Source organism: Crotalus tigris, unplaced genomic scaffold (assembly GCF_016545835.1).
Source record: "Crotalus tigris isolate CLP2741 ecotype Arizona unplaced genomic scaffold, ASM1654583v1 scf7180000020062.1902635, whole genome shotgun sequence".
Taxonomy (NCBI): Eukaryota; Metazoa; Chordata; class Lepidosauria; order Squamata; family Viperidae; genus Crotalus; species Crotalus tigris.
In genome coordinates, this window is record NW_024097841.1 from 825,836 (window position 1) to 852,526 (window position 26,691).

Consider the following 26,691-nt stretch of genomic DNA (forward strand, 5'->3'; position numbering starts at 1 on the left):
TGGGCTTTTTTAAAACTTCCTAATGCAAGATTTCCTGGTGGGGTACCATTTAAATATTAATATGACCCAAATTTGCTGATCCTTTTTTTTTTATATCTGTCAGGTTCAGCTACATGTTGTAGATATTATGCAGACATAAAGTTCTGGAAAGAACTTTGATTGATCATGCAGGTAAGAAGGGTACAGATGCACAGGTGAGGATCCCTCACTAGCTCAGGGCTACAGCAGGAAGAATTTTTGCTCCTCAATCATTCACCTGGTCCTCAATTTCCATTCTGTTGAATATATAGATGTTGCAATGTTATCACCACTGGTTGGGAGGGAAATTTTTTATTTATTTATTTATTTAGTGGATTTATATAACTGTCCATCTCATAAAATATAGCTCTGGGCAACATTCAAACATAAATGAGAGAGAAAACAGAAAAGCAGAGAAACCCAAGATTGTACCAGGTCAACCATGACTTGACGTTCCATCTCTTCCATGGATCACAATTTGCTATTTATGAAGCCACCACTTTCTAGGCGCAGGATTGAAAGCCCAAGATTATATAGGACAACCCCAAATATTGTGAATGCTCCAACACTGGAAGTTTTTAAGAAGAGACTGGACAACTATTTGTCTGAAATGGTATAGGGTTTCCTGCCTGAGCAGGGGGTTGGACTAGAAGACCTCCAACGTCCCTTCTAATTCTATTATTATTATTATTATTATTATTATGGATCATCGCAAAGTCAGCCAGATGTTCAAACTGGATTTGGCATTTTGTCTAGCTATCGAGTCCTTACCAAGGACCTAGGATAGGCAGATGTGGATGTTTGGTGTTATTACACATATCGTCGCAGGATGGAGGCGGTTCCTAGTAAGGTCGCCTTTTGCAATTGACTAATGGCGAATTTATTTATTAATAATAATTTATTTATTATTAATAGTTTTTATTTATTATTATTAATAGTTTATTATTGATCATCGCACAGTCAGCCAGATGTTCAGACTGGATTTGGCATTTTGTCTACCATCGAGTCCTTACCCAGGACCTGGGATAGGCAGATGTGGATGTTTGATGGTATTACAGATATCGTCGCAGGATGGAAGCAGTTCCTAGTAAGGCCGCCTTTTGCAATTGACTAATAGCGAATTTGTAATAGTTTATTATTATTATTATTATTATTATTATTATTATTATTATTCAATCATCGCACAGTCAGCCAGATGTTCAGACTGGATTTGGCATTTTGTCTACCTATCGAGTCCTTACCCAGGACCTGGGATAGGCAGATGTGGATGTTTGATGGTATTACAGATATCGTCGCAGGATGAAAGCAGTTCCTAATAAGGCCGCTTTTTGCAATTGACTAATAGCGAATTTGTCAATGCCAATTGTGTTCAAGTGGTGCTCCAGTTGTTTTGGGATTGCACCCAAGGAGCCTATGACTATTGGTACTACCCTTGCTTGCTTTTGCCACAGTCTTTCTATTTCTATTTGTAGGTCTTTGTATTTTGTTATCTTCTCCAGTTCTTTTTCTTCTATTCTGCTATATCCAGGCACTGCCACGTCCACTATCCAGACTTTTTTGTCTTTCTTATCGACAATTGTTAAGTCTGGAAGCAGTTCCTAGTAAGGCCGCCTTTTGCAATTGACTAATAGCGAATTTGTAATAGTTGTTTATTATTATTATTATTATTATTATTATTATTATTATTATTATTATTATTATTATTATTGGAGCCCCTGACTTCTTTTATCCCAGAATGGCAGCAGGCTTTTCTGCAGTTTTAATTAGAATTGTAAAGATTGAAACAGCCTTGACAGAATTCAAGAACAAAACCCACCCCTCCAAACTCCTCTTTCCCCCAATTACAATCAATAAATCTTTATTATGCCCGTGGACCAGCCAAACTGAAAGATTAAGGGAAGAACCCCAGCCCTACCTATGACAGACCTCCACCCTTCTGTTTCCCTTGCCACCCTCCAGATGTCATGAGACAATAAAGCCATGTTCTAGGACAGTGTTTCCCAAACTTGACAATTTTAAGGCATGTGGACTTCAACTCCCAGAATTCCACAGCCAGCGTTGCTGGCTGTGGAATTCTGGGAGTTGAAGTCCTCATGCCTTAAAATTGTCAAGTTTGGGAAACACTGTTCTAGGAAAAGGTTTGCATCCATGTCTCTTACCTGGAACGATATTTTGATTTGCTAAGTGCTTTGCTGAAGGCAGCTGAAGTTGAGCGTCTTCTTTGAACGATGGGTTTCATTTTCTGTGGGAGAAAAGGACAGGGTGGGTGATATGGTACAGTGGTTCTGAGATGACATCTGCAAGCTCCTTTTGAACTATGGGATGTAATCAGTCAGGTCCCAGTGATTTATATTCATCAAGACCAGACAGGTGTTCTCTTATAATTTTCTTATTTTAATTTTTATTTCTAGTCTGTCTTTTACATTTTGGTAGGTTGAGCTATAGTTTCTTTTTGAGTGAAGACCATTTCAAGGAATGAGTTAAGCAGCTCTGCTTTCTCTCTACAGCCTGTTACTTCCTTGCCATCTTCACTTTTTAGTAGACTGTTTCCTTGACTTTTTTCTTGTTATTTATAAGTTGAAAGAAATTTTTTTAATTATCTTTGACTTTTGTTGCAAGATTTTGTTTATTCTGAGTCTTTCAGTTCCTGACTTCTTTGCAGATTTTGATATTCTGCCTTAGTTATATTTTTCTCTTCCCATTTTTTCTACTTGTCCTTTTTGTCTGAGTTTATCAGAGAGATCTTCATGCAGCCATGCTGGTTTTCTTCCCGGGTTTCTTATTTTTCTTTTTTAGTGGTATTGTACTGGATTGGGCTTTTATAATCATAATTTTCAGAGTTTCCCAAGCTTCTTGAGTTGTTTTCCCCTTTAGGATTTTCATCCAAGGAATCTTTCTTAAGTTCTCACAAAGTTTGTTAAAATCAGCTTTTTTAAAAATTTAAAATATCATTGTGTTCTATTGCTTGTGTTTGCATCATATTGAATTCCAGTATGCCATGGTCACTTTCACCCAAGGTTCCTGCAGTTTCAACTCTTTCTATCACTTTTTCTCTGTTTGTGAGAATTGGGTCCAGTATGCTGTCCCTCTAGTTCCCTTCTCCAGCTTTTGGTCAACAAAGTTGTCAACTAGGCTGGTCAGGAATCTATTTGATTTCTCACTTGGTGCAGAATTAGACTTCCAGTTGATATCAGGGTAATTGAAGTCTCCCATTACTATTGTACTGTGTTTCCTACATATGTTTGTTAATTGGTTAGCAAAAAGTACATTTATTTTTTTCTGCTTGGTTGGGTGGCCTGTAGTCTACTCCTATGGCAATGTCATTCTTTTTTTTTCTTTTATATTGACCCATATGCATTCTAGAAGGTTTTTGTCTTTGGTTTCATGCAATGGTGTTTTACATATAATACAAGTCCATCTCCTCTTTTATGGGGTCTGGTTATTTTCAACAGTTTGTATCCTTTTATCAGTATGTTCCACTCATGGGTTACATCCCACCAAGTTTCAGTAATTGTAACTATATCATATCTACCCTCATGTATTAATAATTCAAATTCACCCTGTGTGCTCCCCAAACTTTGAGCATTTGGATATAGGCATTTGAGACCTTTATGTCTGACTCTGGATATGCTTCCTATGTCTCCTATTTGGTGTTTGAGTTTGTCTTTCTTCCCATCACTGCTTACTTCATTATTTGATTTGTTTTCTTGAGGTTTTTGCTTGTAATTAGATCCTGGAGATCGTAAGATTGGTCATCCTCCCCCCTGAATTTTAGTTTAAAACCCTCCTGATACGTTAAGCCAGGCATTTTCTGAAAACATTCTTCCCAATTTTTGTGAGGTACAGCTAGTTGTGGGATTCAGCCAGTTCACACCAGCAGCAGAACCGATAGCTAATTTTTTGTTGCTCAGGCCCAGAATGGAGTTCTGGAAGTGGCATCCACACAGAGAAGCAGTTGTTCACATATTTGAATCTCACCACTGAGTGCAGCCTGTCCTTACCAAAAGCTCATCATGAAGGTAGTGCAGACCATGGTCCAGAAATCCCAAGTTCTCTTGGTGACATAACCCCTAGCCAGTGGTTCACTTCTAGAATCCTTTGTTCGGTTACTGGATGTTGACCTTTTGCTGGAAGTACGGATGAAAAAAACTTCTTGTGCACCTAACTCCTTAACTTTCTTGCCTAGCTGTTCGTAATGACTCAATATTGTTTTCAGATCCGACTTCCGGTGGCATTTGCCGCGTCGATGGTGGCTTTTTTCTTAGCCGCCCATCTTGGGAATGTGTAAGAGCTGGCAAAACAGTAACTATCAGCTGTTTTGCGGCTCGGAACCTTCATCCCGGGCAAAGGGAAGAAGGTGAGTATTTTCCGGATAGAAGTTGAGCTCCTCTAGTCTCCCAAGGATTCTTTTTTTGGGGAGACAAAGGATGAGAGCTGCTTCGGAGTCTGGACTAACTCCGCATCTTAGGACGCCTTTGTTCTCTGGAACGGGAGAACGAAACCAGACGCTGCTTCCACATCTGCTGCTAAAGACGAACTGTGAGTAAAAATCTAAAGCAGATGGAGCTCTTCAGGAGGATCTGAACTGTGAGGATTCTGAACTTTAACTTTAACTCAAGAAAGAATTAATCTTCTCCAGTTATTACTTTAACTTATGGAGTGAGGAAAAAATGGCGGAGGAATCCTGTTTCTTTGTCTGAAGACTTTCACTTTTACTTGGCAACAAAGTTTCAACAATGTAACAGATTTGGCCTGTTTAAAAAGTTTTTCCTTTTTATGTAAGGGGGAGTGGTTTTTATCATCCCCTTATTTTATTTTGTTATAAGAAGTGGCTTTTTTTCTATTTTTCTTATTTTTTTTTCTCTTTTCATCTCTTTTTAAAATGGCTTCAAAACGCCCTGGAATTTCTTCTCTTCCTAAAGCCTCAATTTCTTCTCCAGTAACTCAGACTATACAGCAACCTAAGCCTAAATCTCCTCCACCCTCTCCTCCATCTCAAGCACTCACACTTAAAGATTTACAGGATGTCTTACAGAATGTTTTGGAGAAAACTGCACAAAAGATTAAACTTGAGACAGCAGAGCTTTTGGAGCAGAAAAACAACGAGATGAGAGAAGATATTGTAATGGCTCTCCAGGGGCTTGCTGCCCATGTAGAACGCCTTGATGACAGAGTGGATGAAGTGGTTGGAAATGTTGAAAGATTAGAGGATAGAATTGAAAAAGTTGAAAACAATGTTGATGCAGCACAGAATGAAATTATAATGTCACAATATAGAGATATGGAGTTTGCTTTGAGAATAAGAGGGTTGAAGGAGAATGTGCAAGAGAATTTGAAAGAAGAAATTGCAGCAGAATTAGCCTCCATTCTGGGCTGTGAACCTGAAGAAATGTTGAGAGATATAGAAAAATTTTTTAGAGTTAATTCATGGGTTGCAAAGCAGAGAAATTTACCAAGAGATGTGGCTATTTATTTTTCCAGAAGATCACTTCACAATGAAATTATACAGGCTTTTTATAAGCAAAGATTTCAAATTGCAGCTCAAGATGTTATAATTTTAAAAGAAATACCTCCAAAAATTCTTAGAAAAAGAAAGGATTTTGCTTTTTTGGCTGAGGAGCTTAAGAAATGACAGATTCAATTCTGTTGGCATAGTGGTGAATTATGTTGGTACACGTTATAGACTTAACACAATTTTAAAAGCAAGAGATTTTTATGTTTCTGTTCTGAAAGCAGGTGCACCACCATCTCCAAGATCTAGAAGAAATGAAAGTAAGTCTGAAGGACAGTTGGATGCAGGAGCAATGCCATTAGTAGGAGAAGAGTTGTTGGTTGAATCTATGCAGCAGTGTTTGGAGATAAGAGAAGATCCAAGGGAACAGAGAATGACTCGTGCAGCCCATAAACGTAGAGAAAAAGAACAACAAAAGGTAGATGTTGGAGCTACAACACAAATGGCTACCTCTGAGCCAGTGGGAGGAACAAGACCGAAGAGGTCATCAACTGCAAACTTAAATGCAGTGTTCCAAAGGCTTCAGGTCACTAAACATGGCAAAGTTCCTGACATGAAATGTTAATGGTCTGAAATCACCACAGAAAAGAAAGAAAGTATTTCATTATTTGAAACAATATAAGAATGATTCTTATATAAGAATATAAGATTCATATTGCTTTAAAGGATCAAAAGTATTTGATCAACTCCCGGCTGGGAGTACATTTTACAGCCTCTGCTCCGCAGAAAAAAGGAGGAGTGGTTATTTATGTGAGGAAAGATTTATCACCGAATTGACTCTGATCCACAAGGAAGATATGTTATTATTGATTTATTACTAAATGGTAAGAGAACTCTTGTCATTGGACTATATGCTCCTAATCAGCAACAAAAATGTTTTTTATAAGATGTTACACCAGAAATTAATTCAATTGGATTATAAATCAGTAATAATGATGGGAGATTGGAACGTTGTTTTAGATTCAAATAAAGACAAAAAAGACTCTTTTAAATCTCTTAATCATGCAAAATTACCTAAAGTGTTCTTTGATATGAAGGATGATCTGGAACTTAGAGACATTTGGCGAGAACAGAATACTGAAGAAAGAGACTTTACTTTCTTTTCAGACAGGCACCAATCGTACTCTAGAATTGACTTTTTTCTAATTACTAATGACTTTTTTCCTAGGGTGAAGAATGCCAAGATTTTCCCCAGAATATTGTCAGACCATAGCCCTGTATGGTTGGAGTTATATATCGAAGATGGGAAAAGAAGGACTTGGAGACTAAATGAAAATTTATTTAGACATGAGGGGAATATACAGAGATGTAGCGGTTATTTAAAGGAATTTTTTTCTTTTGAATATGCATAAGGGTACTTCGATGCCAGTGGTATGGGATGCCAGTAAAGCATATATGAGAGGGGTTTTGATTCATATGAATAATGCGCATAGACGCAAACAGATGCAGAAACGTAAAGAGTTGGAAGAAGAGATTAAATGTAAGGAAAAGGTTCTTATGTTAAATCCATTGGATAATAGTTTAAAGGTTTCTATAACTTTGCTTAAGGAGCAATTTAATATGTTAATAGCTGATCAGATTGCAATTAATTTGAGGTATGTGAAACACAATATATTTTGCAATGCAAATAAACCCGGTAGGTGGTTGGCTTACCAACTACGAAAGAAACAGAAATCAAGGATTATAGAAAAAAATAATTATAAAAGTAAAGATGTATATCAACAAAATTTGATTAAAAGGAGTTTTCTAGATTTTTATTCAAAGTTATATGCTAAAGAAAATATACAAGTTTTAGATGTAGAAAAGTATTTACAGGAAGCACATTTTCCTAAACTTACTACTGATCAATGAGATGAGATTAATGGTTTAATTACTTCTGATGAGATTATTTGGGCAATTAAGCAATTAAAGGTTGGTAGCTAGAAGAGATAAGAATGCCTTCTTAAATGAACAGTGCAAAGAAATAGAAGAAAACAACAGAACAGGGAGGACCAGAGATCTCTTCAAGAAAATTGGAGATATGAAGAGAACGTTTCATGCAAAGATGGGCATGATAAAGGACCAAAATGGCAGAGACCTAACAGAGGCAGAAGAGATTAAGAAGAGATGGCAAAACTACACAGAAGAACTATACAAGAATGAGCTTAACATCCCAGATAACCACAATGAGATGGTCACTGACCTCGAACCAGACATCCTAGAATGTGAAGTGAAATGGGCCTTAGAAAATCTGAGCAACAACAAAGCTAGTGGAGGTGACAGTATTCCAGCTGAGCTATTCAAAATCTTAAAAGAAGATGCAGTAAAAGTGCTACACTCAATTTGCCAGCAAATTTGGAAAACTCAACAGTGGCCACAGATTGGAAAAGGTCAGTTTACATTCCAATTCCAAAGAAAGGCAATGCCAAAGAATGTTCAAACTATCGCACCATTGCACTCATTTCACATGCTAGTAAAGTTATGCTTAAAATCCTACAAGCTAGACTCCAGCAGTATGTGGATCGAGAACTACCAGAAGTACAGGCAGGATTTCGAAGAGGCAGAGGAACTAGAGATCAAATTGCCAACATACGCTGGATCATGGAGAAAGCTAGGGAGTTCCAGAAAAACATCTACTTCTGCTTCATTGACTATGCTAAAGCCTTTGATTGTGTGGATCACAACAAATTGTGGCAAGTTCTTAAAGAGATGGAGTACCAGACCATCTCATTTGTCTCTTGAGAAACCTATATGCGGGTCAAGAAGCAACAGTGAGAACTGGACACGGAACCACTGATTGGTTCAAAATTGGAAAAGGAGTCCGGCAAGGCTGTATACTGTCGCCCTGCCTATTTAACTTATATGCAGAGCACATCATGAGAAAGGCAGGGCTAGATGAATCAAAAGTTGGAATTAAGATTGCCGGGAGAAATATCAACAACCTAAGATATGCAGATGATACCACTCTAATGGCAGAAAGTGAAGAGGAACTAAAGAGCCTCTTGATGCGGGTGAAGAAGGAGAGTGCAAAAGTTGGCTTGAAACTCAACATTAAGAAAACCAAAATCATGGCATCCGCCCTCTCAATTCCTGGCAAATAGATGGGGAAGAAATGGAGGTAGTGACAGATTTTGTTTTTCTGGGCTCCAAGATCACCTCAGATGGGGACTGCAGCCAAGAAATTAAAAGACGCTTGCTCCTGGGGAGGAAAGCTATGACAAATCTAGACAGCATTCTAAAAAGCAAAGACATCACCCTGCCAACAAAAGTGCGCATAGTCCAGGCCATGATTTTCCCAGTTGCAATGTATGGCTGTGAAAGTTGGACCATAAGAAAGGCTGAGCGCAAAAGAATTGAGGCCTTTGAACTGTGGTGCTGGAGAAGACTCTTGCGAGTCCCTTGGACTGCAAGGCGTTCAAAACGGTCGGTCCTAGAAGAGATCAACCCCGACTGCTCTTTAGAAGGCCAGATCCTGAAGTTGAAACTCAAGTACTTTGGCCACCTAATGAGAAGGAAGGATTCACTGGAGAAGAGCCTAATGCTGGGAAAGATTGAGGGCAATAGAAGAAGGGGACGACAGAGAATGAGATGGCTGGATGGAGTCACTGAAGCAGTAGGTGTGAATTTAAATGGACTCCAGAAGATGGTAGAGGACAGGAAGACCTGGAGGAATGTTGTCCATGGGGTCGCGATGGGTCGGACACGACTTCGCAATTAACAACAACAACAAGGCTCCAGGTACTGATGGATTAACAGCAATTTATTATAAAATGCTATTTGAAGAAATGATAGAACCATTGAAGGATCTTTTTAATAATATTCTGCTGGGAGCAGAGATACCTTCATCTTGGAGAAGGGCTTTTATATCACTAATTCCAAAGGAGGATCAAGACTTAACTCAGCCCAAAAATTATAGGCCTATATCTCTTTTGAATACAGATTATAAGATTTTTTCAAAAATATTGGCAAATAGATTAATGCAAGTTTTAAAGCAATTGTTCCACAGTGATCAATCTGGATTTATAACTGGAAGATATATGAAATACAATGTAAGACAAATTGTTAATCTAATTGAGTATTTGGACAAGAATAATCAAATCCCTGCGGCTTTGATATTTTTAGATGCTGAAAAGCTTTTGATCAATTAGATTGGCAATTTTTATTGAAAGTAGTAGAGGAAATGAATTTTGGGGATAAATTTTTGTATGCTCTTAAGGCTATATATCAACAACAATCTGCACAAATTATAATTAATGGGGGATTAACAGAAGCATTTAAAATTGAAAAGGGTACAAGACAGGGATGTCCTCTATCCCCATTGTTATTTGTTTTAACAATGGAGATTTTACTTATTAAAATTCGTGAGTCATCTAGAATAAAGGGAATAAAAATAAATAAGAATGATTATAGGTTGAGAGCTTTTGCTGATGATTTGGTTGTTACATTATCTCAACCAACAGATTCAGTTAGGGATTTGGTGGAAATTTTAATTCATTATGGGAAGGTTTCTGGTTTTAAGATAAATAATAATAAGACTAAAATATTAACGAAAAATATGTCTATGAAGGAAAAGGATGTTTTGACTAAATTAACAGGTTTTGATATAGTGAGAAAGGTTAAATATTTAGGAGTATATATTACAGCTTCTAATATTAAATTGTATAAAAATAATTATGAGACATTATGAGCAAAAGTGCAAAAGGATTTAAATGACTGGAAAAAACTACAATTATCTTTGTTGGGGAGAATTTCAGCAGTTAAAATGAATATACTCCCAAAGTTTCTTTTCTTATTTCAAATGATACCTATTTTGAAAAAAGATGCTAATTTGGAGGAATGGCAGAAGGGGATTAATAAATTCATTTGGGCAGGGAAAAAGCCAAGAGTCAAATTTAAGATCATACAAGATATACGGGAAAGAGGAGGACTTAAGGCGCCTAATCTAAAATTGTACTATGATGCGGCGGCTTTAACCTTGATTAGTGATTGGCTCAACTTAACAAATAAAAATATCCTTTCTCTTGAGGGATGGGATTTGTTGTATGGATGGCACGCTTATTTAATTTATGATAAAAAAGTAGATCAGGTTTTTAAAACCCATATTTTGAGAAGTGCCTTGTTGTGTATCTGGAAGAAGTATTATTATAGGTTAAATTATAAAATTCCAATTTGGGGGATTCCTGGACACGTGATAGAGGGAGTATCTAGGGGAGTGAATTTGGATAAGATTTCTTACAAGGAATTACTTAGTTTGGTTGGGCAGGATTGGCAATTAAAGTCTTTAACTGAGTTGAAGCAAGAAAATATTGTATACTCATGATTTCATTATAATCAATTGTTAGTGAGATGGAGTTTAGATCAAAAGGCTGGTATTACTTTAGAGGATGTGAATTTAGTAAAACAGATTAAAGATCAAACTCGAGCCCATATAAAGAGAATTTATAATGCTTTAATAGAATTGGATTCTGAAACGGAGTTAGTTAAAGATTGTATGGTCAAATAGGCACAAAATATTCATGAGCCGATTTTATTGGATACATGGGAGACAATTTGGGTTAGAAATGTAAAATGTACTCAAGCTTAAAGTTTGAGAGAAAATTTTTATAAAATGTTTTATAGATGGCATTTGGATCCTCAAAAGTTGTCCCACATGTATCCGAATTTACAGCCTAAATGTTGGAGATGTAGAAGTTTAAATGTAACCTATTTTCACATTTGGTGGACTTGTAGAGATATAAAAGCTTTTTGGATTAAGATCTGATGGAATATTCAAAAGGTTTTTAAGAGAAAGATAAAGTTTACTCCACAATTATTTTTGTTGGGTATTATTGTAGATTTTGATGTTAAAGAAATTAGTTTAATGTTGAATTAACAGCTGCAAGACTATTGGTGGGGCAATATTGGAAGAAAAACTCACTGCCTACCTTGGAAGAATGGATACTTAAGGTGTCTAATTTAGCAGAAATGGCAAAAATCTCCGCCTACTTGAAGGATCAATCACAAGAAAAATATATTATGGTTTGGAGAAGATGGATTGATTACATTCAAAAGAAATATGAAACTGAAAAGTATTATTTTGCATATGAGTAGATTTTAGATAATTATTAACAGTTTTAATTATATTATTATTTTCGTTTATAATTTGTTAATATTTGCTTTGAAAAGGAGTTAAAGTGTGTTATGGTTTTGATTGATAGTATAGTTGGTTAATGTTAGTTAGATTATGTTTGTTTATTTGTTACCCTTTAATCAGCTCTGGGAAGTGGGGGAGGGGTGGGATTGGGTGGGAGGGGTTTATATTGTAATTTGTAAAACTTTTAATTAAAAAAATATTGTTTTCAGATCCATTTTCGTGTCATTCATGTTGTAGTAGTAAAGGGTAGTAATGTGTGGGTTTTATTATTTGGTTAGGTTCTCAGCCACATCTTTGATTTTTGTTCCAGGGAGGCAATATACTCTCTAGACCAGTGCTTCTCAACGTTTGTGTGACGGCGACCCCCGTCACACAAACGTTCTGCGCATGCGCGGCGCCGCACGCATGGGGGCGGGGCCACAATGCGCGCGTGCATGCGCGGCGCCCCCCCATGTGCGGCGTGCATGCGTGATGCCCCCCCATGTGCGACGCGCGTGTACGGCGCCGCCCCATGCGCGACGCGCGTGCACGGCGCCGCCCCCATGCACGACGCGCGTGCGCGGTGGCACCCCCGTGCGCAGCGTGCGTGCACGGCGGCGCCCCATGCGCTGCGCACGTGCGCGGCGGCACCCCCGTGCGTGGCACGCGTGCACGTCGCCACGAAAAATGCCGGATCGCCACCTTTGGCGACCCCCGAAAAATGGTCGATCGACCCCAAATGGGGTCGCGACCCATAGGTTGAGAACCGCTGCTCTAGACTGACTGTCTTATCTACAGACAGCTGGTTCTGCTCCCTTGAGAATTGAATCTCCTATCACCAACACTTACCTTTTTTTTCCTAGGGAGTTTTGGGGTATTTTTCTATCTATTACAGAAGCATTTGATGTTGCTACTATTTTAGGGACATTTGATGATGCTTCTTTTCCAGGTGTTTGCTTGTTTTCTTCCAGGGACAATCTATGAAATCAATGGCTCAGCATGAGTGGGTCTGCATCAGAATGAGGTGGGGGGGACAGGGGTTTTATTCTAGGTTTGTGTTTTTTTCTATGAGTGACATGTTTTCATCTTTCTCCTTATAAGGGATCAATTCTTTTAAAAATTGTTTGATCATTATTATGTTCAATTTGGACACATTCTTCTTGCAAGGTTTGGGGCTTCTCATTTTGTAGATTGATTTTCAAAGTGATTAGAGTTTCCTCTAGACTAGGGTATCAAACTGCTGGCCTGCAGGCCGGACGCATCACCAGGAAACCGTGCCCACCCCATTGCACAGAGTGGGGGTGGAGTGGAGGTGGGGGTGGGGAGGTTTTGGGGCACTAGGTCTCTAAAAGGTTCACCATCACTGGAATAGAATAATAGAAACAGAACCTTGGAGGTCTATTCCAGCCCCCTGCTTAAGCAGGAGAACCTATACCATGTCAGACAAGTGAATGTCCAATCCTCTTGAAAATCTCCAGTGATGGAGCTGTTCCACTGGTTAATTGTCCTCACTGTCAAGAAGTTTCTCTTTAATTCCAGGTTGCTTCTCTTCTTGATTAGCTTCCATCCATTGCTTCTTGTCCTGCTTTAGTGCTTTGGAAAATAGGTTCACTCCTTCTTTGTGGCAGCCCCTCAAATATTGGAACACTGTTATCATTTCATCACTATTCCTTCTTTTCACTAGACCATGGGTCAACAACCTGCAGCTCCCAGCCTCATCTGCCATTTGCAGAGAGAGAGAGAGACAGAGAGTCTCTCTCTCTCTCTCTCTCTCTCTCTCTCTCTCTCTCTCTCTCTCTCTCTCTCTCTCTCTGTGTGTGTGTGTGTGTGTGTGTTTGTAAAAGAGAGTGGCCTCACAGTGTTCTCCAATGAACTGACAAGCTTATTGGGCAGGGCTCCTGCCTTGGTTGAATCTCTGCAGGAAGCAGGAAGGGCAGGAGAGCCAGCCCCAATAAGAATGTGTGTCAGCTTGTTGGAGAACAGCTTGAAGCCAGCTTGCCAGGTGAGCAGAAGATCGGAGAGAGGGGGAGAGGAATGGAGAGAGAAAGAGAGGGAGCGGAAAAGAGAGAAAGAGAGAGAGAGGAAAGAGAGAGAAAGAGGGATAGGAGAGAGAGAGAGAAAAAGAGAGAGAAAGGGGGTGAAGAGGAAAGAGAGAGAGAGAAAGAGAGGGAGAGGAAAGAGAGGGAGAGAAAGAGAGAAAGAGAGGGAGAGAGAAAGAGAGAGGGGGGAGAGGAGATAGAGAGAGAGAGAGGGAGAGAAAGAGGGGGAAGAGGAGAGAGAAAGAGAGGGAGAGGAAAGAGAGAGGGAGAGAAAGAGAGGGAGAGAGAAAGAGAGGAAGAGAAAGAGGGGGAAGAGGAAAGAGAGAGAGAGGGAGGGAGAAAGAGAGAGAAAGAGAGGGGAGAGGAAAGAGAGAGGGAGAGAAAGAGAGGGAGAGAGGGAGAGAGAGAGGGAGAAAGAAAGAGGGGGAGAAAGAGAAAGAGAGGGAGAGGGAGAGGGGGAGGGGGGAGGGGGAGAGGAAAGAGAGAGAGAAAGAGAGGGAGAGAAAGAGGGGGAAGAGGAAAGAGAGAGAGAGGGAGAGGAAAGAGAGAAAGAGGGGGGAGAGGAAAGAGACAGAGAGAGAAAGAGAGGGAGAGAAAGAGAGAGAGGGAGGGAGAGAAAAAGAGAGGGGGAGAGAAGAGAGAGAGAGAGAGAAAGAGACAGAAAAAGAGAGGGAGTGAGAGGGAGAGAGGGAGAGAAAGAGAGAAAGAGAAAGAGAGGGGGGAGAGGAAAGAGAGAGAGAATGAGAGAAAGAAAGAACTCATGCAACTCTATTTCTTTTTAATTAAACTTTTCAATCAAGCTCCCCCCCTCGCGCACGTGCACATGCGCGTGCAAGTTTTGCAGCTCCCAGTGTTTTCTTTTCTCTGGGAATCGGGTCCAAGTGGCTCTTTGAGTGTTTAAGGTTGCAAACCTCTGCACTAGACTAAACATACCCAATTCCTGCAACCGATCTTCATATCTTTTAGCCTCCAGTCCCCTAATCATCTTTGCTGCTTTTCTCTGCATTCTTTCCAAAGTCTCAATATCTTTTTTATATTGTGAGGACCAAAACTGGATGTAGTATTCTAAGTGTGGTCTTACTAAGGCTTTATAAAACAGTACTAACTCTTCACATGATCTTGATTGAATCCCTCTGTTAATGCAGCCTAGGATTGCATTGTTTTTTTTGAGTTGCTGAACCACACTGCTGGCTCATATTTAAATGATTGTCTCCTAGGACTCCAAGATCCTCCTTGTAGTTACTGCTATTGAGCCAAGTTTCACCTAATCTGTACCAATACATTTGTTTTTTTCTTGCCTAAGTGTAAAACCTTACTTTTCTCTACATTGAATTTTATTTTGTTAGATAGGGCCCAGGGTTCAAGTCTGTCTAGATCCATCTGGATGTTGGCTATTTCTGCCAACTTAGTATCGTCTGCAAGTTTGATGAGTTCTCCTTCTTTCTCCTCATCTAAATTATTGATGAAGAAATTAAAGAGTCCTGGGCCCAAAACATCCATGTAGATGTGATTTCATTAAGCACTGCATACTGAATGTGGTTGGCCAGAGACAGAGAAAGGAGGCTCACTTTGGGAAAACGGAGCAGGGAGATGGGAACCCAATTGCCATGAAGGGCTAGGCCAGAATGGTGCCAAAGAGAACTACAGCTTGAATTTAGGCTGCGGCAGTCAGAACCTGTGATCATTTTCTTTGATGCTAGCAAGACCTTGGCTGGGAGGAAGATCTGATGGAATGAAGAGAATCTTTGGCTCCCAGACAAGTGATTCCATGTGACCCTCTGGGTGAGCAGCTGCACGTAGGAGCTGCCTGGCTCATGGCTCTCCACCATTAATTAAGGCCCCTTCATTCAGCTCAGTGTCAAAATATCCATTTCCATCTGCAATTCCCATCTTGCTTTAGCACCAGTTTCAGTGGGATCATAAGCAGAAAGGCAAAGAGCAGAATAGCTGTGCCAACAGTTTGCAGGCCTGGACAGGGGTGTGAGAGGAAGGCCTGCTGTGAAGTGTGGATGGCAACGGACCACACTTTCTTTTCTTCCTTACTTGACATTTCCATGTGCAGAATCATTTTGGGTTGACATCTGTGATGCTTCCCCCTAATTTACAAGTTCTCAGCTTTCCGTAATTGCTTTCTGGGAAACTGATTCCTCAACTACCACATTCAGTGATTTAATTAGTAGACCACAATGAAAACTGCAGTGTTTACATTCCCAGAATACACGTTTTGTTAGGTTATATCCTTTACTTCTGCATTGAGGGCACTTTATAAAACCCTCTCATTTTCTTTATTTTCAAATTGTGTTATGGTAATAAAACCCCTCCAGTAAGCTGGAAAAAAAAGCCATTTTTTCTATCCAGTTGTTCAGCTTAGTTCATTTTATCTGCCTTGACATGCAAGCTGACTAAGACAAGGGCAATTTCATTCTCTGTCCCAAATATTCCTGTTTCAGAACAGAAAAGCCCTGATGGCTTGCACAGCCTTCTCACTTCAAGGCTGTAGGCAGTTTTGTGTGGTGAAATTGCAAAGAACCGGCAGTCGGTCCTAAAGCCCCTTTTATGGCCAAACCTTTCCAGCCAATGAGCACTCAGCTACTGCCTCACCCTACTCCCCAATTTCACATAAAAAAGCCAGAATCCTTCTCCCCTCCCTGAAAACCCAGGAACAGACTTTTAAATGTAACTGATTCATTTGTCTGCCGTGATGGCACAAATCCTGGCATGACACTCAAGCATTTAATCTCTTTCTTCATCTCTACATACCTCCATTACATGGGGAGGGGGAGTTGAGGACAAGGGCAGGATAGCGAGGGATCCTTTCCAGGGGCCAAGCAGATCCCTCCAGGCAACTCCTGGACTGCCATTCCCTGTGGCAAATAGACGTGCCCACCTGGCTAATATGCCTTAGCAAGAATTCCTCTTGCAATTGTAGCCATAGGAAGATGGACAGCCATGCACAGAGCAGGGCATGGTGATTGCATCAGCTGAGCAGCATGGGACTCCGTCTCCATATAAACTGTGCTCCAAAATGCCATGTGGACCTCAACATAAGAAGAATTTGATAGGAAAGAAAAGGCATATGATAAAAGCAGGACACCCCCTCCTCACCCCAAAGAGGAAATATCTTGGCAAACACAGGAAGAACCCAATACAAGCTAACCTGATTCAGCAGCAACCTGAGGCTAAATAAACAAACACTTAACACACACTGGCTACAAGGAATGCAGAACTGGCTAACAGCAATTAGATTGACAGGATTAGAATAGAAAAACCAAAAGGTACACAACAATAAAATAATTAACACCAGAATGTATGAGCCCTTTCAAGTTCTGCTAACCACCCAGACAGGTAGCTGAAAGGAATGCCTGGATCCATTGGACGCACATCAAACCAGCAGTCATAGACCACAGCATTATACCTGAAGCAACACCAAAGGTTCCACCCCTGAGGCTTGGAAAAAACCCAGAAACTGAAGAGTGGACGCTAAAGACACTTTTTGAAACTGAAACAAATGGGGGAGGGAATTAAATTCATCTTTGTTAAAATCCTGTATACTATTTGTATTGTATTTTTGTATTTGAAATGTATTATTGGAACCAAAATTATTTCCAGAAAATGGGAATGTATGGGAATATTTAGCAAGGGAAGTGCTGAACACCACAGATTTTTGTCTTGCTGGGGGTAGATCAGTAAAAGACATCTTGACCACATGCCTGATGGGAGTAGCAATAGCATCACGAGCCATCACTAATGACACCAAGTTAAGAGAGTTTCCACTCACAGCCTCATATTCCAATATCTTTGATTGGGGCATCAGTGCAGACATAAAAGGCAATAGCATGTATATATTGCAAGTGGCAACTGTAACAGCTATCTGCTTCACACTAACTGGATGCCACATGCCTAAGGTCTCAAATTGCTACAACCTCACTAACACTGAACTGGCCTGCAACAGCACCAGGGCCATCACCTTTTCATACAGCCATGTGAAACTTCCTACAGGATGGTTTTTGCTGTGTGGCTTAAAAGCTTATTCCTACCTGCCAGCAAACTCCACAGGGGGCCCTTGCACATTAGGGCGACTAACCATGTTAATGCCCTCCTTGCAAAGGCGGCAAAAGAGAAGCTTCCATACATTGCCTCCTGACTGTGACTCAAAGGCCCCCCTCCTCACCAAAGCTGAATATGTTGCATTGGCTGTCTCTCTAGTGGGAGTGCTAGGGTTTGCAGCACGAAATTCAAGGAACATGGCATGTACCCTAACTAAAAGCGTAAACACCACCTCCCATGCTCTAGACGCCTTAAACAAGGAATTAAGGCAAGTCAGAGAAGCAACCCTTGAGAATAGAGCAACTATTGACTACTTATTGTTAAGGCACAATCATGGCTGTGAAGAATTCCGTGGGCTCTGCTGTTTCAACCTATCCGACCAATCTGGACTAATTGAACAAGATATCAAACATTTAAAAGAACTAGCACAGAACATTGGACACAACCAATCATTCTGGGACCTTTCCTGGCTCTTCTTATGGTTACCAGACTTCCATTGGTTGAAAATTCTCATTGCAAGCATAATCACAGTCATAGTAGGTGGAGCCCTCCTTTGTTGCCTATGCCAATTAATTCCTTTAGGGTTGAAGTGCCTAAAGATCTGCACAACTCCCATCAGAGGCAAAGAACAGAGCAAGAAAACCTCTCTCGTGATGTGCCAAATTGATCACCACTACTGAGTATATGAACCAGTTGGGCTGATCACTGGTGTACCAGTGATGGCCCAAAATGGGGGAATTGATAAGAGCAGGACACCCCCTCCTAACCTGAAAGAGGAAATATCTTGGAAAACACAGGAAGAACCCAAAACAAGCTAACCTGATTCAGCAGCAGCCTGAGGCTAAATAAACAAACACTTAACACACACTGGCTACAAGGAATGCAGAACTGGCTAACAGCAATTAGGATTGACAGGATTAGAATAGAAAAACCAAAAGGTACACAACAATAAAATAATTAACACCAGATCCCTCCTGGAGCAAAAATTAACACCTTTTAGACAGAATTGAGAAGGACATTAACCCAACAGTAGACACTGACCAACAAATCAGAAAAGACAAATTTAAACTCACCAATCAGAAATGACAATTTTGGAAACCATGGGTATAAGGACTCATGTTTGAAGACCATTCTGTCTAGCTAGCCGGGGATTCATGCTGAATTGTCACTCAACTTTAATCTCCGTGATTAAACCTCTCTTTCCAGTAGCTGGCTTCATATTCTATTTGTTCTCCTCTGCTCTGTTAATGAGAATCCTGGCTGGAAGAGCCTGAACAGGGGAATTCCTCCAAATACAGATAAAGAGAAAGATAAACTTATTGAGAGTTGTTAGAACAGGAACACGGAGAATGAAAAATAAAAGCAAGAGAGCAATTAGCTGCAGAGGAATTTAGAACACAGAATCTAGTTTTCAATGGTTTTCATTTACACAGTTAAGAGAAAGATTCAAGACAGAAAATAGGATACTTGGAATTAAGCAACAGACGACAGAATTTCATATTCAACTATATACAAATGATGAACACATAATTTTTATTGAAATTTGAAACAAAACAAATGTCTGACTGAAGGATAAAATGGGCTAAGAACTTTGGACACAATTCACTGATAGGACAGAAGGAAAATATGTAGTTAAAAGGACTGAAATTTACATTACGTTAAGAATTTTTATAAAATGATGTATTATTAGTATCCGACTTCAGAAAAATTGTCTAAAACATATAAAGGTATTTCAGATTTAATGTGGCTACAAAAAGGGTCATTTTATCGTGCCTTTTGGACTTGTGAAAGAGCCAGAATTTTTGATACAAAGAATTTTAAAGATCAACATCCAACTGAAATCAGAACTTTTCTTGCTGGGATTAATGGACAATCAGTTAGAAAAGAGCCTGGAAAATTATTTTCATAAATGATTACTGCTGCAAGACCATTATGTGCCCGAAAATAGAATGGTGATGAACTAGTGACAATGGAGGAAATTTTGGTGAAAAAGATAGAACTATTTTAACAGTAAATGTGATTATTGCCACGAGACTATTATATGCACAAAAAAATATATGCACAAAAAATGGAAAGATTCTGAAATGCCCACAATGGAGGAAGGGTTGGTGAAGATGACAACAATAGCAGAGAGGGCAAACTTACCTGGTTTGAGCAAAAGCTCAACAATTGTTTCTAACTTTCTATAACTTTGCAATTATTGGAAATCTTTTATGGACTTTTTCCTGAAAAAAGAGAAAAATTAAACTTCTGATATATGAATTTGAAGATTAGAAAGGGTAATATATGGAAAGAAGGAGAGAGATGGCAAAATATAAATATTTCTAAAACCACTATTAAGAAGATTGTTCTTTATTTATCATAGTTGTATGTCCTCCCATCCCATTGGCTAGAGTCATTTTTTATTTTCTCCTAGAGTTTTTACATTGTTAAAAATGTCTTCAATAAAAATGATTTCTTTTTTTAAAAAAGGGGGACACAGTCTCCCCTGTAGACAGATTGCAATGCACATCTACAACTGCCCTACAATCAGAATTATTAGACTTGCTAACCAAATAGGTAACTATGCCTATTTAAAACTAATCGAGGAGAGAAGCAACAGAGAACAATTAACTAGTGGAACAGTTTGCCTTCAGAAGCTGTGGGTGCTCCAACATTGGTGGTATTTAAGAAGAGACTGGCCAGACACTTGTTTAAAATGGTACAGGGTTTCCTGCTTGAGCAGGGGATTGCTTAGAAGACCTCTGAGTTCTGTTCCAACTTTGTTATTCTGTTAAAAGTGACCTCAGCTAAAATCTTCTCGTTCTCTATTGGGAACACCATTTTTTAAATAGCCGATTATATGTCAATGTTTGCAGCTATGCTGTTTTAAAACAGGTAAGCAGTGAGGGCTAGAGAGACAAAAGAAGGTGCTCTAAAAACAATCATGAAAAGTACTTAAAGTTGGGGTCAATGAAGAGCAATGAAGAAGAAGATTGTTTCATGGAACCTTGCAAGAAAAATGCTGGTTAGCTCTGAGGGTTGATGGTCAACTATAATTTCCTCAGAGCAGAAGAGCAGGGATGGTCCCCCTGTGGAAGCCTAAATACGTAGGTCTGGTTTTATTTTGAATGTGACTTTGATTGGACAGGATAGATGCATAAAATCTTAGATCTGGTATAGCTTTCACTATCACCCTTGAGATGACATCTTGCACACTTTGATACAATAATGTTAAACTTTTCCATTCGTCTGATAGCTTTAGTAGCTGTTGGCCTGCACCCCATGACTTTGCCAGAGTACAATCACTTATAAGCCCAAGTAGATGCTTCTTAGTTTCATGCCTGGAGCCTGCAATTTCTGCCTGCCCAATGAGGTTCTGTTTTCCTGTGCAGACATTCTTGCCATTGGGGCTAAATCACTTCTCTTAGCAGCTCCTCTGATTTCTTACTACTTAGGAAAACACTGTGGGAAGGAATAGCTCAAGGTCAGGAACAGAGGAGCAAGGAGACTGAAGCATTTCCAAAGGAAGATCTGATGTACTTATTTGTGGAAGGGAGGATATGTTTTATTTCCTAATTTTTAGAGTTGAGCCTGATGGATCAGGCATGGATGGTGAGGTCAGAAACTGACCTTGCTGTACCCCTTAACCAAGCAATTCTCATTGTAAGTTTTATGTCTTGGAGTTCGCAGCATTGAAGTGACACACACTCATGTTGTAACCAAGCTCTTCTTTATTTATTCCCCGTTACCACTCAGTAAACAACAGGCTCACAGGCCTTTTATAGTTTTTCAAACAGCCTATCATAACTCTCCTTTGTTTACGCCTTGCACCTGTGCGCAAGGCCGGCGCCAACCAGTCTGGTCCCGGGCAGCTTTGGGTTGCCTGGGACCATTTGCAACACTTCTGGACCTGCTGAGCTGCCTCATCAGGCCCAGGACACAACACCCCTCCCCCCTAGATAAAACACACAATTACATTTGCTTCCTAACAAAAACACAAAAGAAAAAGAATTTCCCTGCCCAGCACACAGGCAGACTTTTTCATAAAGTAATAAAGTTAGCTTAACAACCACTCTCCAAAATTATAATTAGTGTGCTTATGGTCTACCAAGTGTAGATCCCCATCACCTCGCCATAGACCAGCAAGGTTCCTTTGTGATGACACAAACCTCACATAGTCTCCCAGATGCTTGGGAGGGGCCTTAGCCCTTTGAGACCTAAGCAAGGTCAGGGAGGGTGCCTGGCCTGTCAGCTCACCTGCCCGGCTAGGCAGACCAGGGCTTGTTCTTAAGGGTGCCTGGCCTACCGGCCCATCTGGTGAATTCAATAGACCAGGACTTTGATGCTCATAATTTACAGGTGACCCCCATTGTGGCGGGCTGGTTGAGTCTTCTGGACTCCATCCAGGTTCCCTTGGGGAGGAGAAAATCCCCAAACCTGATGGTGGAGCGGAGGTCTCCCCGTTCACCATGGACTGCTCCTGGGGACTAAGTCCCTCGAGCCCACGACCAGACTCAGACGTGACCTGCAGTGCAGCAGTGCCCCAATAGTTCCAGTCCCCCGTGTAGGCGGCCGAGGAGCCAGAGTCAGGAGCTGCCTCTATGGCAAACCCCTTCTCAGGAGAATTCCTGTTTGACGCTCTTGCGGTTGTGCAGGCCACCCCCCGGAATGACTTCCTGTTCGGAGCAATTGCTGATGTGCAGGACTCCCTGTTCAGAGTAATAACTGAATCGTGAGGATACCTTTGCTCCTCCACTGGGGAATCACTAGCAACTTGCGGCAATCCCCAGGAACAGTAAGGCTGGTCCCCAGGATTTTGACGTGAAGTGTGACCATGTTTCTGGGCCCCCTCCCCCCCAAGAGCAGGGTCCAGGGCGGAAACGTCAGGGGACAACTGCCATCGCAGTTGATCGATGTGACGCCAAAGGATGCGGCTGTCTCCCAAGGTCACTTCGTATGATAGCGGCCCCGAGATCTTGCAGATGACAGCAGGGACCCAGAGATGTCCAGGACCTTGCCCAGACTGGATTGCCCACCTGAAGTCTCCTAGGTGCCCGTGGTTGTGACACCTGTGAAGTCACCCAGTCTGGGTGCAGTCTGTCCAACTTCATGATGAGGCGGAGACCCCAGCGGAGTTCAGCTGGGCTCTTTCCAGTGGCAGTGCATGGTGTGGTGTGGTGTGCAAGAAGGAAATCTGCTAACCTGTGATGCCAGCTACAGTGCGTGATTCTTTTGAGTGTGTCTTTGGTGGTGTGCACCATCTGTTCAACGCCTGTTGGTGGAAGGGTGGAAAGGAGCTGACGTTGCGTGCCAGATCAAGTTGGCCTGAAGGAAAACCTGGAACTCAAAAGAAGTGAATTGAGGACCGTTGTCAGAAACGAGGACATCAGGGAGGCCATGGGTAGCGAAGATTCCTCTCAATACCTGGATGGTCCTGGCAGTAGTAGTGGAGGAGACAGGTACAACCTCTAGCCACTTGGAATGGCTATCCACCAGGATAAGGAAGAATTGCCCCTGAAAGGGCCCAGCATAATCTAAATGTACCCTTGACCAAGTGGTTTGTGTCTCCTCCCACCTGTGTACAGGGGTCTGAGGCATTTCAGGCCATGATTGTTGGCACACCTGGCACCTGTGCACCTGGGCCTCAATGGCTTTATCAAGCCCCGATGGCTGCGTGCAAGTGCTTTCATGTGCACTATTCCTGGATGTCCCTCATGCAGAGATGACAAGATTCTAGACCTCAGTGAGGCTGGGATAACTACTCTACAACCCCATAACAGGCACCCCTTAAATGTAGACAGTTCATGCCTTCTTTGCCAGAAACTTTGAAACACAACATCTGCACACGTGTCAGGCCATCCTGACAAGACCCATGTCAGCACGTGTGTGAGCATGTGATCAGTGGCAGTTTCTGCAGCCATGTCCCTAGCATTGAGGGGAGATTCAGGCAACTCCTGAATTGAAAGAATATTGATAGCAGGAGCAGGATCAGCCTCTATTTGTTTGAGAGGTAATCTGCTGAGGCCGTCTGCGTGATCCATCTCTTTTCCCGGTTTGTGGATGAATGTATAATCATATGCTGACAGGAAAATTGGCCATCTCAGCATACATGGGGAAATAATGTGTGGTATCTGTTTGTTGGTAGTAAACAATCCCAGCAGAGGTGTAGACCGTGAAGTGGCGGTCATATAAGAAATCATGGAATTTCTTTATGCCAGCCACTATGGCCAAGGCTTCTCTGTCAATCTGAGTGTAATTCCGCTATGCAGATGACAGAGTCCTTGAATAGTAGGCCACAGGGACTTGTGTCCCATCAGCCTTCAGGTGGCTCAGTATTGCTCCCACTCCATAAGGAGATGCATCACATGCGATGCATACAGACAGTTGCTCATTGAAATGCGCTAAAACAGCATTTGAAGAGAGCAAGGCCTTAACCTCATTGAAACTCCTGTCATGGACTTTAGTCCACTGCCATGGAGCCTGTTTGTCTAAGAGCCTGTGTAACGGCTCTGCCACTGCAGCCTTATGTGGGAGAAATGCATGGTAAAAATTTAAGAGCCTCAATTCAAGAAAGCTTGCAGCTCATTCTTAGATGTGGGCCTAGGGGCCTGCTGGATGGCTTGAAGCTTAGTTTCTGCAGGGTGGATGCCTTGAGCATCAATCCTGAAACCTAAGAAATCAGTGGAAACGACTCCTATTTTGCATTTGTCTTGCTTTAATTTAAGGCCTGCTTGGCGAAACCGCAACAAGACAGCTCTTAATCTTTCTGCTAGATTCTGAGATGACTCCCCAGCAATGAGGACATCATCAAAGTAGGGACAGACCCCAGTGTGCGTTCCATGACACTTTGAAATATGCCAGGGGCTAAATTAACCCCAAACTGCAGTCTTTTGACCTTAAAGGCCCCTCTATGAGTTACAATTGTTTGGGCCTCTGCAGTTGCCTCATCAACAGGTAGCTGTTGATAGGCCTGTGCCAAATCAAGTTTTGCAAAAATGCGCCCCCCCCCTTGAGGGAGGCCAGAATGTGGCTTACCACTGGCACTGGATAAGCATGCTGTTGCAACACTTTATTCAGTGTACACTTATAGTCTGTGCATATACGGACTTCTCCGTTAGCCTTTAAAGGCGTGACAATGGGGGTTTCCCATGGACTAGAGTCCACAGGTTCTAAAATGCCCTGCTGGAGCAGCTTCTCCAGCTCTGCATCTATCTTGCTTTTGAGGGCAAAAGGCACCCTTCTAGGCTTGATCCGGATGGGCATGATAGTTGGGTCTAAACGTAATGCAATGGGAGGCCCCTTGTAGGAGCCAAGCTCTGAGCTAAACACATCAGCAAACTCCTTGCATACTTCTGCAAGACCCAACATTTGCACGCCGTGCAGCCCAGTCACTTGAATTCCAAGGGCCTCGAACCAATCAAGTCCAATAAGACTTGTGCGTTCACCCCCAACTACCACCACATCTAGGAAGCCTTTACGCTGCACTTTGAGTGTAGCTTCCCCCTTCACAATGACTTTGGAATTCTGGAAGTCAGTGAGAATTAAATTCAATGGCCTGAGTTTGACTTGAAGGCCACTATTGCTACAAATCCAACCTCTTGCAACTTCACGTCAATGCAAAGTTTTTTTCTTAAGGGGCTTGTGTGTCCCTGTCCTCAGAATACTCCTGCGCGGTGCATTGGCTGGGGACCCTGGTACCTTTCTGAAGCAATTCTTCCTGAGGTTGGACCTTCTGGTGACCCAAACAGATGGAGGCAATGTGGCCTTGCCTTCCACGTGCCCTGCAGATGGCAGAGTGGAATCTGCAGCCAGCTCACTTATGGCATCCTCCCCACCCGAGACACTGAGGAGATGCTGGGGCCTTGTCTGGATGCCCCTTCGGCCTTCTTTTTGCTGGCTGGTGAAGTCTGTCCATCTCCTCTTCAGGATCCGCTTCTGAATCTTCTCGAGCGTCCTCTTGATGGATGGATGTGACTGCGGTAGTGCTCTTGGCGAGTCGCAAGGCCTTTACAGCGCCGCCTGCTGCCTCTTCATCTGCAACCTCGCGCAAGACATCTTGGAAAGTGACTTCAGCTTTCGCAAATATTTTCTGTTGCAGCTCTCTATTTTTGAAGCTGCAGACAAAAAGCTCTCACAAGCGTTCTTCCAGGTCCTTGAACTCACAAGGCCTGGCTGCTTGCTGTAAGGCAGCAGTGAATTCTGCAGCAGACTCACCAGGCTTCAGGTTCCTCTGCTCAGAAATGTGCCTCCACGCGATCACCGATAGCTTTGGATGGAAATGGTCCTTTAACATATTCTTCAAGTCTGTGTACGTTACAGACTCAAGCGGCGCAGCAGCTACTAAGTTTTCAGCTACATCGAAAGTGTCCTGGCTGCAGACGCACAGCAAGGTTGCTGCCTTCAAGCTATCTTCTTGAACCTGGTTAACTCGCAGGTAGTTTTCCACCCAGGCCACGTAAGAGTTCCAATGCTCTGGGTGAGACACGTCGAATTTGGACAGCCGGCTAATTTGACACTTGTAGCTTCTTTAGCTTCGCTGCAACTTCTGTGGGAAAGAGGCCCGTTTGCCAAGTCCACCTCCAGCGTTTGCATACTGGCAGGTGAGTGCAGATTTGGGCGCCGACTTCCCAGCCTCCAGCTCTTTTTTAGAGGCTAGCTTTTTCAGTTGTCTTCTTCCTTGCAGCGATCCCACCTTCGTCGCCACTTTTACGTCTTGGGGTTGCGGCATTGAAGCGACACACACGCACATTGTAACCAAACTCTTCTTTATTTATTCCCCGTTACCACTCAGTAACCAACAGACTCGCAGGCCTTTTATAGTTTTCCAAACAGCCTATCATAACTCTCCTTCGTTCGCACCTTGCGCCTGCACACAAGGCCGGCACCAACCAGTCTGATCCCGGGCAGCTTTGGGTTGCCCGGGACCATTTGCAACACTTCTGGGCCTGCTGAGCTGCCTCATCAGGTCCAGGACACAACAGTGAGCATTTGTGGTTACATCT

General features: G+C 41.8%; 1 protein-coding gene across 3 annotated transcripts in view; it reads right to left on the reverse strand.

Annotated features, from left to right (window-relative positions):
- Nucleotides 1-26,691, reverse strand: part of LOC120318096 (rho GTPase-activating protein 20-like) — an 81,785-nt gene that overhangs the window by 29,294 nt on the left and 25,800 nt on the right. For 2 of the 3 annotated variants that reach the window (XM_039365361.1, XM_039365359.1), the window contains exon 2: nt 2,178-2,260. The exons of the other annotated variant lie outside the window; for it this stretch is intronic. In XM_039365361.1, the coding sequence (XP_039221295.1) occupies nt 2,178-2,257 (80 nt within the window). In that variant the 5' untranslated portion in view covers nt 2,258-2,260. The remainder of the gene's footprint in view (nt 1-2,177; nt 2,261-26,691) is intronic. 3 annotated transcript variants of the gene reach the window in all.